Raw genomic sequence first — 14456 nt, forward strand, 5'->3', positions numbered from 1 at the left:
TTATTAACATCTGCAATTAGCTGTTTTAAATATTTTGTGTAATTTTAAAATAGCGGATTTTGGTTCTAGTTTCATAAATTTACCCTATTGTATTGAAGACTATTGAAGTTTGTCATAATATTTAAATATAAAAATTTGGTTTCATCTTTACATTCCTAATTTAAAATTAAAAAAATAAGCATAAGATATTTTAGCAAGCAAAATTTTATTTTTATTTGAGCAAGCATTAATTATTGCAAAATGTTTTTGAATAGTATGATTTTTAAATAATATTATCATTATTTTTTATAAACCAATATTCTAAAAGAAATCAATTCAAAATTTAAATTAGTTCACTAATAATGACAATGCAGGATCACTACCTTCTAGAATCAGCATCATGCCAAGGCAGGGTAATCAATATTTTCATCAAGGTCCAGTTCAAAACAGTTTTCCGAAAAATATTTATTTCAGGAATTTTTCATGACAATTTTTGCACTAAGTACCCATTAATCTTTGACTAGTTTTTAGTACTAAGTATTTTTAAGGTTTTTGAGCACTATGTATTAGACTTAATCTTTGCAGTAAAATTTTAACTTCCAAAAATGTTTGCTAAAGTTTGACTAAAAACATAGTTTTGTGTATAGCAAAGATATCACAAAAATTAAAAGATAAGCAAAGTATATATAAAATATAAAGATATATATACCTATGTATTGATTATACTGCTTTTTTTCACAATATTTATAAATACATACTAAACAATTTTTTATCAGTAATTCCTTTTTTAATATACTTTTCTTTGTTAAAGAAAAAATATGTCAGAAAATTGCAAATTAGTAAACTATCAAAATTAGCTTCACTTGTTTTTTTCATGCAGCTGTCTGTTCAGTATAGCACATGTCTTAGAATTATAAGATTCATATAAGGGTTTTATTCTAAATTTATTCTCCTTTGATTTCTGTGTCTACTTTGGAAAAAGACAGAAATCAAAGAAGATTTAATAAAATGAAAAAATTCTTTTAAGTTTACTTTTTTAGGTTGCATTGGTATCTTGGACAGAAAGTGTTGGGTTAACTCTTGTTAACAGGGACTTAACAATGATGACACTTAGATCACCTTTAGGAGACTTGTTGTCATACAAAGTTTTGCAGATGTTTCCATTTACATCCGAAACAAAGAGAATGGGAATCATAATAAAGGTTTTAAAAGTTTATAAGAAAATAATTCATTTGGTACTAGTTAAACATATTTTTCAACCAACTGCAAAATGTTAGTGTAATGTTTAAAAAAATAAAATCTGAAAATTAAACAATAAACCAAACTTTTTTTTAGGATGAACAGTCAAATGAGATTGTTTTTTATATGAAAGGTGCAGATGTTGTTATGCAGAGTTATGTAAATTACAATGATTGGTTGGAAGAGGAGGTTTTTTATTTTTTTGTTATTTTTTGTTATTTTTTGGTAACATTAATAGTCAGACCATCTAGTCTTAGCAAGAATATTTGAGCTCAAAAGTCAAGAAATGATCATGTCAAATGCACATTGCCAAGTCACTTGTTATAATAGCTCTTTGTGCAAGCTATTTGTGTAAATTGGTTTTATCTTATTGTCAATGATGCTTTAAGACTAGGAGTATTTGATTTTGCTTTCTTTCTGAGAAAGTGGAAATTTCAAGTAATATAATATTATTATTAAATTTGACAAATCATTAATATAATATTATTATTAATTAAATTTGACCTTACTTCTCTACACTTTCCAATCAATTTCCATTTGAAAGTCATTTAAAAAATTTATTTAATTCTTATCTATTTAATCAATTTCCGACAACTTGGAGCTTTTAAGACCTGTCCCAGTTTATTATTTTCAAAGAAAAAAAAGTTTTAGTGTAAAATTAAGAAAGGCAACTGCCTCTACTATTTGTTAAATGTACTGACTTGATTAAGCAAAGACATTTATACATAAGTATCTCTATTATCCTAATAACTGAACTATTTGTGCACTTATAACGGAACAATGGACTCACCCTAGCCAAAAAGTCCTATAGGACCTATAGGATTTTGGTACAAAAAAAAGAAAAAACTTTGATAACTATAAACACTTTTTAACTTTAATATGTCTTAATTTAATGGGTTTCAAATCTGAAATTTTTTTAATTTAAATTCTTATAGGATCCTATAGGACTTTTTGACAAGGGCAATTAAGCTAAAAAGTTAAACCAATATATTCTCAATTTTAAAAAATAAATATATTTATTACGGTTGATGAAATAAAAAAAAAAATTTCAATTATGTAATTAAATAGAATTTAATTATTTAATTTTAAAGAGATCTTATTTTAATGCCAAAAATTATAAAATACACAAAGGCTGGTATTTTGAAAATAGAAGGATTTTTTTCCTTTTTACTATTTTTTCTTTTTAAATCGAATTCAAAATAAATATATTTCAGACGCTAAACAAACTGCGATTTTACTTCCTATAATTTATTTGAGTAAAAGAATATAACAATGAAATTTCTTTTTAATTCGTTTAAGGAAACTTTATTAAATTATTCTTGGTCTCAGGTGGTTATTTTACACACCAAAAACGGTAGTGATTTTGGCGTGTAAAATAATCGCACTAAGTGAAATAAACTTTTATAGAAAGCTGCCCTAAGTCTTTTAAGTTTTAGTCAAATTTGGAAAAAAATTTAATTAGGTTTCTCTATGTTAGCTAGTGCGGTTCAAAAGTATTGCATTATACCTGCATTTTCTGTCGCAGTATAATCTGCTTTTAGTGAAGCAAACTTTATTCAAAGTAATGAAAGAATTAGCTCTTTATCAAAAAGTTTAAGATTTATATTATTTTTTAAGAGTGCAAATAGAAGCCCTATATATAATCAACTATTTGTAAAAAAGAAACCTTATCAAGTAAAGAAAATTAAAAAAAAAAATCGTTCAACTTTTTTTTAACTTTCCAATGGGAAGTGATTAGAAAGTGTAGAGAAAATAAGATCAAATTTAATTAATAGTAATATTATAAATTTAACGTAATGTAAAAATATAAAGAAAGTGATTAATTTTTAAATACTTTCCACTTTCTTTAAATTAGAAATAGATTGAATTCAATCCATTTCCACTTCCCGCAGAGTTGGAAATTTTTTTTTTTTTGCCTTTAAACTATTTAAATAAAGTATATAAACTATAAGTATATAAACTTAAAGTATATAAACTAATGTATATAAACTTTAAACTATATAAATAAAGTATAATTAAATAAACATTTTCTAATATAAATACATTTAATTTACTAACACTTTCCAATTCAGAGGAAACTACTTTCTCAAACTGGTTAGAAAGCAAAATTGAACACCCCTGTTCAATTTTGCTTTTTAACACAATAAATTTGTTTTATCTGTTTTAAAACACAAATTTACTTAAAATTTACATTATAAATTTATGATAAAATTTATTTAACAATAAAAAATGTATTAGCAAAAAAAAGTTATATTAAAAACATATGTTTAAGAATAAATTATAAAAACAATGAAAAGTAATTTTCCTAACTTGAAAACGAACAAAATTGACCTCAAAAAGAAGATATCCAAATATGGGGATTGGTTTTTTTAATTCTGGAGTTAAAGAAGTGTGTGCAAGAGAGGTGTGAAATATTTTTTTTTTAATATAAAACAATAAACCAACTGTATACACCTAATAATCCACTGTATATACTAAAAGTAATGAAAACTCAGAGCAAGGCTATAAATATCAGAAAAATAAATATTTATTATACTTTGTAAATTGTTTGTAATGCTACAATGTTTCACAGAAGAACGTACAATTGCATGTCTTTAAATGACTACACATTAATGATTTTTTTTTTGCGCTGACTTGGCTACGGCTTTTAAATAGTTTTTGTGCATTTTAAAAATGGCGCTTAAAAGCAAAAGTAAACTTATTAAAAATGAAAACAAAAACTATAAACTGAAAAAAAATAAATAAAATCTTAAGCAAAGAGAAAATAAACAAAAGTAAAAAAGTAAGCTATAAACCAAATTTTTATATTTTAAATTTAAAAGCGTTTTGCTAAATAGACTTGCATATAGATCACTTGCATTCACTTGCATGTAGATCAAAGTTTCCAAGTACTATTTTACTTTTGTTTATTTTCTCCTAGGTAAAGATTTATTTTTATTTTTCAGTTTATGGTTTTTGTTTTCATTTTTATTAAGTTTACTTTCGTTTTTAATGGTCATTTTTAAAATATGCAAAAATTCTATCTAACTATTTAAAAGCTGTGGCCAAGTAAGCAAAATAAAAATCATACATGCATGGTCATTAAAAAATGTGCACATCTTTCTGTGAAACACTGTGCTATGTAAGTCTTTGTTTTGATAAAAAGAAATAAGGAATTATGCTAATGCAAATTATTCATAAAATAACAATCAGTAGTGTTGGAAATGCATAGTAAATTATATAATTGTTTTATAATTATATAATAGTTTTAATTATTTTTGCTATTTTCACTTATTTACTTGTATTTTGCATTAATTGACTATATAAAAATTTCAGTGCGGAAATATGGCCAGAGAAGGTCTTAGAACTTTAGTTGTAGCAAAAAAAGCAATTACAGATGAACAATATGCAGATTTTGAGGTTTCTGTAAAATGGTTTTTTAAAACTTTTTTTTTTATAATATGTATTTAAATTACAAATAAGGCTTTTTACTGGTTGGTTTATTTAATTTTCTCTTTTTTTAAAATTCCTTAAACTTTAATTTATTTAGTATCGATATAATCAAGCAAAGTTGGCTATGGAAGAAAGAAGTGCAAAGGTTCGTTTTAATACTTTAGCCTATATGTATATATATATATATATATATATATATATATATATATATATATATATATATATATATATATATATATATATATATATATATTATATATATATATATATATATGTTGTATATATATATATGTTATATATATATATATATGTTGTATATATATATGTTGTATATATATATGTTATATATATATATATGTGTATATATATATATATATATTTATATATATATATATATTTATATATATGTATGTATATATATATATAAATATTTTTTATTATAAATAAAGTAAGAAGAAAATAGCACTTTTCAAAATTGAAGAATTAAAATTAAAAGAAGCTTTTTGGTTTTTTTTAAATATTTAAATTTTTTGATTAAACTTTTAATTAAAAGAATCTATAAAACTTAAACTATTCTTTAGATGTTAAAAGTTGAAGAAAGTTTGATATATGATATGGAGTTGCTGTGTCTTACTGGAGTAGAAGACAAGTTACAAAAAGATGTCAAACCTACATTAGAACTACTTAGAAATGCAGGAATTAAGGTATATTAGATTAGTTGTTTTTCTTTGATTGTTTTATTGTTCCAATTTGTTATTTTTTATTTATATTAGTTATATTTATATGTTTTATTGTTCCAATTTGTTCCAATGTTTTATTTATTTTTCCATACAACTCTTCTTTTTTTTAGGTATGGATGTTAACTGGAGATAAAATGGAGACAGCTATTTGCATTGCACAAAGTGCAAGATTAGTCTCAAAAACACAGAGCATATACCAGTTTAAATCTGCAAGTAACTTTAATCTATTGTTTTTTTTACTTTTTTTTGTTAATTTCTTTTAGGTAATTTATAAAATGTTTGTATTCTTTTTAGTTAGAAGTAATAGTAGTATGTAGTTTAATGAAGTGTTTTCTATTAACAGTTAACATAGTTTCTTTGCAAACCATTGCATAAATTTCCTGTTGACAGTTTTTGTAAATGTCTTTGCAACAATTGCATTATAACAGTTTTTAAAGAAGTAAGCAATAAAGTAATTCTAGATGAAATTCAAAATTGTTTAAATTATCATTCAAAATATTAGGATTGTGCAGAACCAGACTTTGCACAAAAGACCACAAGAAAACCACAGAAGATCACGTGCATCTTTATAAAGTTTAATAAACTATCCTCTTGTCAGTATCCTACTTTAATAATTTAGATACAGAGAAATATAAAGTATACTTATATATACACCACTCAAAACCACTCATAAACAGAATATGTTGTGCAATTTTATATGCTTGGCGTATAATGTTGTAAAATGTCACTAATTATTTTCATAGTGTAAAATCAACAACAAAAATTGGTGGTAAAAATAAAATGTTGATAAATTATAGATGAAGCAGAATTATATTAATATAGTTTATTTATAGTTAAATATAAACAGTAAAATTAAGACATTTTTAAACATAAGAATAAAGAAATAAATGCAAAATATAATAGCAAAGTAATGTTTGTCATGACTATGATTATCATCTGTGATGGGTAATGTCAAAAACATGCAAAGCATTTACCATGTTTAGATATGAAAATAATGTATTGCACAACTAGTAAAGTGTGCAATGAAGCTATGTGGGTAAAACCTGTTGACCAGCTCATTGACTAACTTGTAGAGATAATCATTTGTAAATACTGAAGAATATGAGTAGGGCGTCCAATACCAGACCAAAAATTAAATACCGGTTTAACGGTATTAAATTTAGTGAAAACCGATATACCGGTATTTACAAATACTAAAAAAAACATTACTTAAAACCCAAATCAACAAATAAACAGTTCAAAAAGATTGTTGTTTAAGTTAAAGTAATATATAAAATTAATTTATTTGAAAGAAAAAAAACGAAAAAGATAAAAAAAAATTTATTATTAAAATAGGCCCTCAAAAAACATAAATTATTTAAGCTTAATCATTTAAAGATGATTAAGTTTTGGATAGCAATGCTATAGTTTTAGCTTGGACAGATGAGAGCCGCTGGATAAGATGCACAATTAAATTTACCAAAGCAGTTTTAGTCAATCAAATATGATAGCTGAACCAAAATTATTTTGGGCTTGATATCCTTTATGATGATATTGAATGAGATAAGATAAATTTGTGCATCTTTCTTTTATTCTTTTAATTAAGGAGGTCTTCATATTGTTACCTAATGGCCCTATGCCCAAATTTCACGGCATAAATGCTAAGGTAATATCAGCTGACAGAAGAATAGCATCTCTCTGAGCCTTTACAGCCAATGTCACTTGAACCAACGTAGATACTGTTGATAATACCAATTCTAATTCAGATTCCGTAAAGATAATAGCTGAATTTAAGTCAATTAGTGCTTTTTGAATGGAATATTTTAATTTATAAAAACGCTCTAGCATAAAAAGTAAGCTGTTCCATCTGGTTTTATTATTTAATATTAATAACAGTTCTTTACCATGTTCAGTTTTTACATAAACTTGAAGGATTTAATTTTTTTTCTGTGATCGTCTGAACAGCTTTAAAACTTTTTCTTATCAATGGAGCCAAATTATTTGCAAGTTTATTTGAATTTGGTGAGCTCTGAAAAATCCTTAATCCGTCTAAATCTAATCCATCTTCTCTTTATCATGCTCCTATTTTATCTCCCCTGATTCCATTCTCTACCTCTGCAAATCTCTTCTTCGACCCTGTATGGAATACTGTTGTCATATTTAGGCTGGTTCTTCTAATGATGCTCTTTCTCTTCTAGATAAGGTCCAAAAATGCATTTTAAACGTAGTTTGACCCGGTCTATATGCTAAGCTTGAGCCTCTTTTCCATCGTAAAGTTGCATCTCTTTCTCTTTTCTACAAAATACTCTCATGGTTGCTGCTCAAAGGGTCTATCATCTCTAGTTCCTTTAACTAAAACTCATTCTTGCTTGTCTCGTCATTCATCAAAGTCTTATACTTTTACTGTATCTGTCCCTGCATCCTTCAAAAACTTTTATTCATCTAGTTTTTTTCCCTGCACTTTAACCCTTTGGAACTCTCTCCCATCTTCATGTTTTCCTGACTCATACAATCTTCAACTTTTTAAGTCTTCTGTCAAGCGTTTCTTTGCTCTATAACCCTATTCTTTTTTTCTAGTAACTTCCAGTTTAATAATGGTTGCTTACAGTTGTTGGTTGATGGACATTAATTGTCCTAGTTTCTTTATTACCGAAGCACCACCTGTGGTAATACATACGATATCGCGATCAATTTTTAAGCTGTGTTCTTTCAGTAAGTTGTCAATTAACTTAAGACACATTTCTGCTTGGAAATATCCATTAACCTAAATTCTAAAATCTGTTTCTAGAATGAACATTAATGTTTAGATAACAACTATTTTTTACAGATGTCCACTCGTCAAACGTAAGACTAAATCGGTTTCCTTACCATTGAAGTTCAGATAATTCTTTTATTATCGAGTTTCGAATTTTAGTGACATTTTTCTTAACTATTTGGTGAATGGATTTGGAGGATTTTGGCACATTGAACCCTATCAGAATTTTCTTAGCTCACTGGATGTTATAAAAACTCTGAATGGCAAGCCATTGGTGGCTGTCATTTTAGCTAAAACATTCAGCAGTGTATCTTTGTCTTCACTCTTTGTAAAATAAGTTAAAATTTTATTTCTGGATCTAGCAAGATACAAATCAGGTGTAGGGCAAACACCAGCAGAAGATGGCGAAATTTAAACTTCGACTGGATAACGTTTCAAGTAATTTATTTGGTGAGAAGTCCTTAAATGTGTATGGAGTCCACTAGTCGAGCCACCACAGGTCTTGATTTCTCTATCACATTTTTTACATTTTGCTACAGCTCCAGACTTATCATGCAAAAAGTATTGCCACACAGAGTTTTTGTCCTGAAGTCTTTTTTCAAAATCTTCAAATACTTTTGTTTTATCGGCCTTGGCTAGGGCAGCACATTTTTAAAAACTAGAATTTGAAATATGATAAATAATTTTGAAATACAAAATATATAAATATCAAAAATTTATAAATACAAAGATAAAGATATTATATGAACTTAATATAATTATATTGTATGAAAAAACATTTCATGATATGTTAAAAACATATAGATATGTTGTTTTATCTTGACTTAAAATACATTTGTGTTAAAAATTTATTCTTTTTAAATTTAATTTTTGTCTTTGTTTGTTGTTGTTGTTATATTTACAAATAAAATGTAGCACAACACAACAAAGTTACAAAAAACAAAGTGAAAAAAAAATTCTCTCTAAAAATATCTAATTATATAATAAAACAGGTAACTAAATGATAAAAAAAACTTTTTATCTAAGACTTTTTTTTATTTCAATAATCTAAGTTCTCTTTGGTGATATTTTTTCGCTTAAATATTTTAACTAATTATTAAAAGAGTTTAATATTTCAAAATATAAATGTAACTTATTTAATACTTTGGTAACTAAATATTAAAAAAGGCTTTCTACATCTAAGAAAGTCTTTTTTTTATCCATTTTTATAATCAAAATTTTCTTCGGTGATTTTTTCGTGCTTTTAACTCTCTAAAAATCTCAGTGTTTAAACACGCACGAAGTCTCATTTTTGAGAATAATTTCTGTTCAAGGAGAAAAATAACTGTAATACCGGTATATACCAGTATTGAGAGCTCAGTATCAGTATTGGATAAACAGCCAGTATACTGGGATACCGGTTCTCGTTATGCTGGTGTTGGATGCTCTAAATATGAAGAACAGTGATGTAACAATGAAGATGGGGTATTGGTTTATTAACAACCTTTAGTTGTTTTTTTTAATTTTGTTTTTATTTGGTATTTTTTATAGGCATTTTCAAATCACCACTTCCAATTACATCTACAGGCAAACAACTTCCTCTCCATCTTCATGCCTGAAGATGGAGAGGGGGATGCGTGGGGATGACTTTTTCTTAAATTTTCACTGTTCAGCTTAGATGTAGTAAATGCAAATATGATTAAAATATATTAATAATTGAATGCAAAAGTTTCATTACATTTTACTTACAATATTTAATAGATTTCAGTTTAATATAAATATTTTATTTAATGACATACAGATTATTCATAAAATGATTATAATAGATACCATTTTAAAAAATTAAACAGAAAGTTTAGTACTAGATTAGCCACATTTTAGATGTGTAGGCTGTTGTTACAAAGTTAAAAAAATTTCAATTTTAATGTTGGTGATGTGAGATACTTCAAACTAGACAATTTGCTTGCAATAGTAATGTATTCTATTTTCAAATGACTGGAATCCAACAACTTATGATGTCAAATAATATGACAAAACAAAATATGAGCCAAAAAATTTCTAGTTTGGCTTTTTCACTAAAAGTTCTGAGTCTGTTAGACTCAGTGGAATATATATATATATATATATATATATATATATATATATATATATATATATATATATATATATATATGTATATATACACACTACCGTCAATTAATTTGAGACCAGTGATGAGAAAACAGTAATTCTATTAAAAATCAATTAAATCTATCAGTTATATTTTCGTTAATGTTTTTTTTTCGATCTCAGTGAATAAAGAAACTACAAATTAGTTCATGAAATATACTTTATTTAGTTTTCTTCACAAATATTTCTAAACAAATAGAAAACTTAACAAACATTAAAAAGTTAAATTATAAGGTTTTCATTATTTTGCACAAACTTTGGGTTCATCAAAATAACCACCACCTTTCTTCATTACTGCTTCACATATTCTTGGCATACAAAACTTTAATTTGTTTAAAGTTTCCATGGTTACAGCTTTCCAAGCCTTTTGCAGTAACTCCCATAAATGTTCCTCAGATTTTACTTGGAATTTCTTCACATACCGGTCTATTTCATCCCAAAGAAGCTCAATGGGATTGAGGACTGTGACTGCGCAGGCCAGTCCATTAAAGTAAGGGTTTTTTCTTGTACTAGTTGATTCAGATAATTTTACAAATTTTATATTTGTGCTTTGGGTCATTATCTTGCATAAAAACAGGCTGGCGTTGAACCACCATTCGATGAGCAGATGGAATGGCATGATTCTCCAAAAATTTTCTGTATTGCTCCTTTTTCATAATTCCACAAACTCTGATCAAATCTCCTATTTTGTGACCTGTAAAACAACCCCATACCATTATTGAACCTCCTCCATGCTTATCAGTAGGCACAATGCACTGCGGAATGTAGCGTTCATTCTGGTGCCGGTGTACAAATATTCTCCTGTTGCCAAATAATTCAAACTTGGACTCATCGCTCCATACTACTGTTTTCCATTGACTTATTGTCCATTTGGCATGTTTGCGAGCCCATTGTAGTCGTTTCACCTTGTTTGCTTTCCTTAGCAAGTTTTTTCGGCAGCTACACGACCTATAAGTCCAGCTTTCATCAAACAGTTTCTTATTGTCCGGACACAAACAAGTTTTTCAGCAGTTTCATTGTATTCTCTCATTATTTGTGGAACTGTTAATTTTCTGTTTGTCATAGATAATCTCGTAATACAACCATCACCATGTTCATCTATCTTTCTAGACTGTCCAGGTCTTGGTAAATCACAAAATTGACCAGTTTCCTTGAAACACTTGATTGTATTGTGAACTCCAGTCTTTGATATTTTCATTCTTTTGGTAATTTTTCTTTCTGAAACACCTTCGTCAAGTAAAACAATGCGAATTCACTGTTCAAAGCTTAATTCTTGAGTTGGAGCCATTTTAGTACGACAAAATAGAAACTAAAAAAAATAAACTGTTCAAATAATACAATATTTGTATATTCATTTGCAAGTCATTTTTTACTATACTGGATCTACATAAAGTATCTACAAAAAGCTACCAATGAGAAAAATTATATTTTCAATATCAATTACAAGTCATTAATCAAAATTAAGTAACAGTTAAAAATAATACTTGTATTGTCTTTTATGCTGGAAAAATTCAGCACACACACTTTTGTATACTTTTGTACATATCCTATTCTATCCACTTATTTATTGTGCTCTATTTATTTTTTATCCAAAAATAAAGAAGTGCAAATATGATAATCAGATATATTTATTTTTGAAATGTAAATACTGTTTTTAACCGCTGGTCTCAAATTAATTGCTGGTAGTGTATATATATATATATATATACACACACACACACACACACACACACACACACACACACACACACACACACACACACACACAGAGAGAGAGAGAGAGAGAGAGAGAGAGAGAGAGAGAGAGAGAGAGAGAGAGAGAGAGAGAGAGAGAGAGAGAGAGAGAGAGAGAAACAGATATAAAAAAGGAAAAGTCTAGAAAATCAACTTGAAAATCCCATTTTCAAGTTGATTTTCTGGACTTTTTATTAATTTTAGGTTTGACTTTTTGAGTATTTAGAAACTATACATTATATAGTTGTTACTTGCAGGATCAACTGTAGAACTAGTTTTTTATTCTTTACTTGTACTGCTACTGCATACTACAGTGTACAATGTGTTTCAGTATTTGATTTTATGTCTTTACATGTTGCATTGTAAATCAGTGGTTATAATGTTATTTTCTATATTTGTCTGTTTTCGCCTGTAGTAAAGCATTTTGTATAAATACTTTACTTTGATTTTTTTTTCAACTCTAATTTACTCCCAACAAGGCTGGAAGCAACCACTATTTAGTTTGGAGTAAATAGAAAATAAAGAATAGAGTTGAAAAGTTAAGGCAGAAGACTTGAAAAGTTGTAGGTTGTATGAATCAAGAAAACATGAAGATTCAAAGCTCCAAAGGTTTGAAGTGAGGAGAAAAAAACTTGACAAATAAAAGTTTTTAGAACATGCAAGGACAGATACAAATGGATGAAAAAGGGACAGATATAAAAGGATGTGACTTTGCTGAATCACGACTATATGGTGAGCAAATGCTGACTTCAATCTATACAAGTTTTTTTTTTGAAAAAAAGAAAGTAATGAAAAAGATGGCTGCTGACACAAACCTTTAGTCAATGTGTGGCCATTTTTTGCATGTTCTTCTTATATAGTCAATTGATGTATTTAATAAAGCCCTCTTTCAGTAAACACATCAATTGACTAAATAAAAGAATAGCCTCCTCAACTGTAATCACTCCCTTGGCCTTCAAGTTGTGAGCAAAAAAAGCTGTTGAGCTTAGATTGGTTCTGAAACAGGTCTGGATTTAAACCTGATTTACAAAATAGTTAGTTTTTGGCGCTAGCAGTAGAACTAGCTTAATTAAGTGGGATTAAACTATTGTCATTTATCTCTACCTAATCATTTTATTTTAAAAGAGAAATCATTTTATCGTATTTTTTCATTATTTTAATGTATTTTAGGTTACAAGTCGTGCAGAAGTTCATCAAGAATTAAATTCTTTTCGACGCAAGAATGATCATGCTCTTGTGATGAAAGGAGAATCTTTAGAGGTGAAACTGTTCTTCTTTTTTTTTTTTTTTTTTTTTTCAACTGGGTTAATTCTTCTCATACAATATATTTAAGTTTCATATTTGTTGTTGTTTTTTTAATTTTTTTTTTTTAATTGTTAATTTAACTAAAATGTTGGTGCGTGAGTTATTGATTTGCACATTAACGCAATTTATAATAGCCTCAATTTAAATATTTATAAATATTTTGAATTTATAATATTATAAGTTGACTATTTATAAATATATAAAAAGACTATTATAAATTGCTCTAGGTTGGATCACAGGATTCTAGAGGGCTAAGGTACATAGGAAAGAAAGGTGTTCCCCATTTATATAAAAAAGCCAAAATGTTGTTAAATAAATTTGTTCCTTATGTAATTTAATATATTTCTAACAAAGCTAATATATTATTTTCAATAAATAGAAAACAACATTTGGCAACATGCAATAACTTTTTTTTTCACAGCCATTTTCATAACCATTTCAATTCTCCCCCATCTTTATGTTTCCTTATTTACAGTTTTTTATCTTTTTCAACTTTTTTTTTTGTTTTCTGTTATCTGCCAACTTTGTAGTAAGCTTGTATTAAAATATATGTGTATATATATACATATATTTTAAGTTATTTTACTGTGAAAATCCAGGTCTTATTATTTTTTTGTATTTTTTATTATTCATTAAAAAAGTATATCTTTTGATTTAATGAATGAATTAATGAAAAATAAATGGTTTTCAAAAAACCTGATGAATATATATTAGAGATGTAGCAGAAGTGTATTGGGTGTATAACAGAGGTTTATCAGAGCCAGAGAATTAAAATAAGGCTTTCAATTCAGTTTATAAACAAATTTTAATAAATGTTTTAGTTTAACTTTTTAACCTAGATCCAAAGTACGCTTTTAGGAGTTTTTAAATGTACCTATATATTTTACTCAAAAGTTAAAGGCACATTGCATTTCTGACTTTTGATTTGAAAAAATGGTCCACGGCAGTCCAGAAAAACAACAACTTCACACGGTTTTGTCATAAACTTTGCTTACATTTCACTTTGAAAACCAGTTGTCTTCTCAATAAACTATGAGGTTGCCGATTGACACAATACCAAGTTAAAAATATTGATAAGCTTAAAAATAGTAACTACAATAATTCTGGTTATAACAATTGATTTTCCTGATTGTATATTTTAGTAT

At 26.9% G+C, this 14456-nt stretch overlaps 1 protein-coding gene across 1 annotated transcript in view; it reads left to right on the forward strand.

Moving 5' to 3' along the window:
- LOC136072032 (probable phospholipid-transporting ATPase IIA) overlaps window positions 1-14456 on the forward strand; it is a 69484-nt gene that overhangs the window by 42804 nt on the left and 12224 nt on the right. The window contains exons 16-22 of the mRNA XM_065819981.1: window positions 1020-1181; window positions 1315-1407; window positions 4534-4617; window positions 4748-4795; window positions 5232-5354; window positions 5501-5599; window positions 13177-13266. Coding sequence (XP_065676053.1) covers window positions 1020-1181; window positions 1315-1407; window positions 4534-4617; window positions 4748-4795; window positions 5232-5354; window positions 5501-5599; window positions 13177-13266 — 699 coding nt within the window. The remainder of the gene's footprint in view (window positions 1-1019; window positions 1182-1314; window positions 1408-4533; window positions 4618-4747; window positions 4796-5231; window positions 5355-5500; window positions 5600-13176; window positions 13267-14456) is intronic.

Source organism: Hydra vulgaris, chromosome 15 (genome assembly GCF_038396675.1).
Source record: "Hydra vulgaris chromosome 15, alternate assembly HydraT2T_AEP".
Taxonomy (NCBI): Eukaryota; Metazoa; Cnidaria; class Hydrozoa; order Anthoathecata; family Hydridae; genus Hydra; species Hydra vulgaris.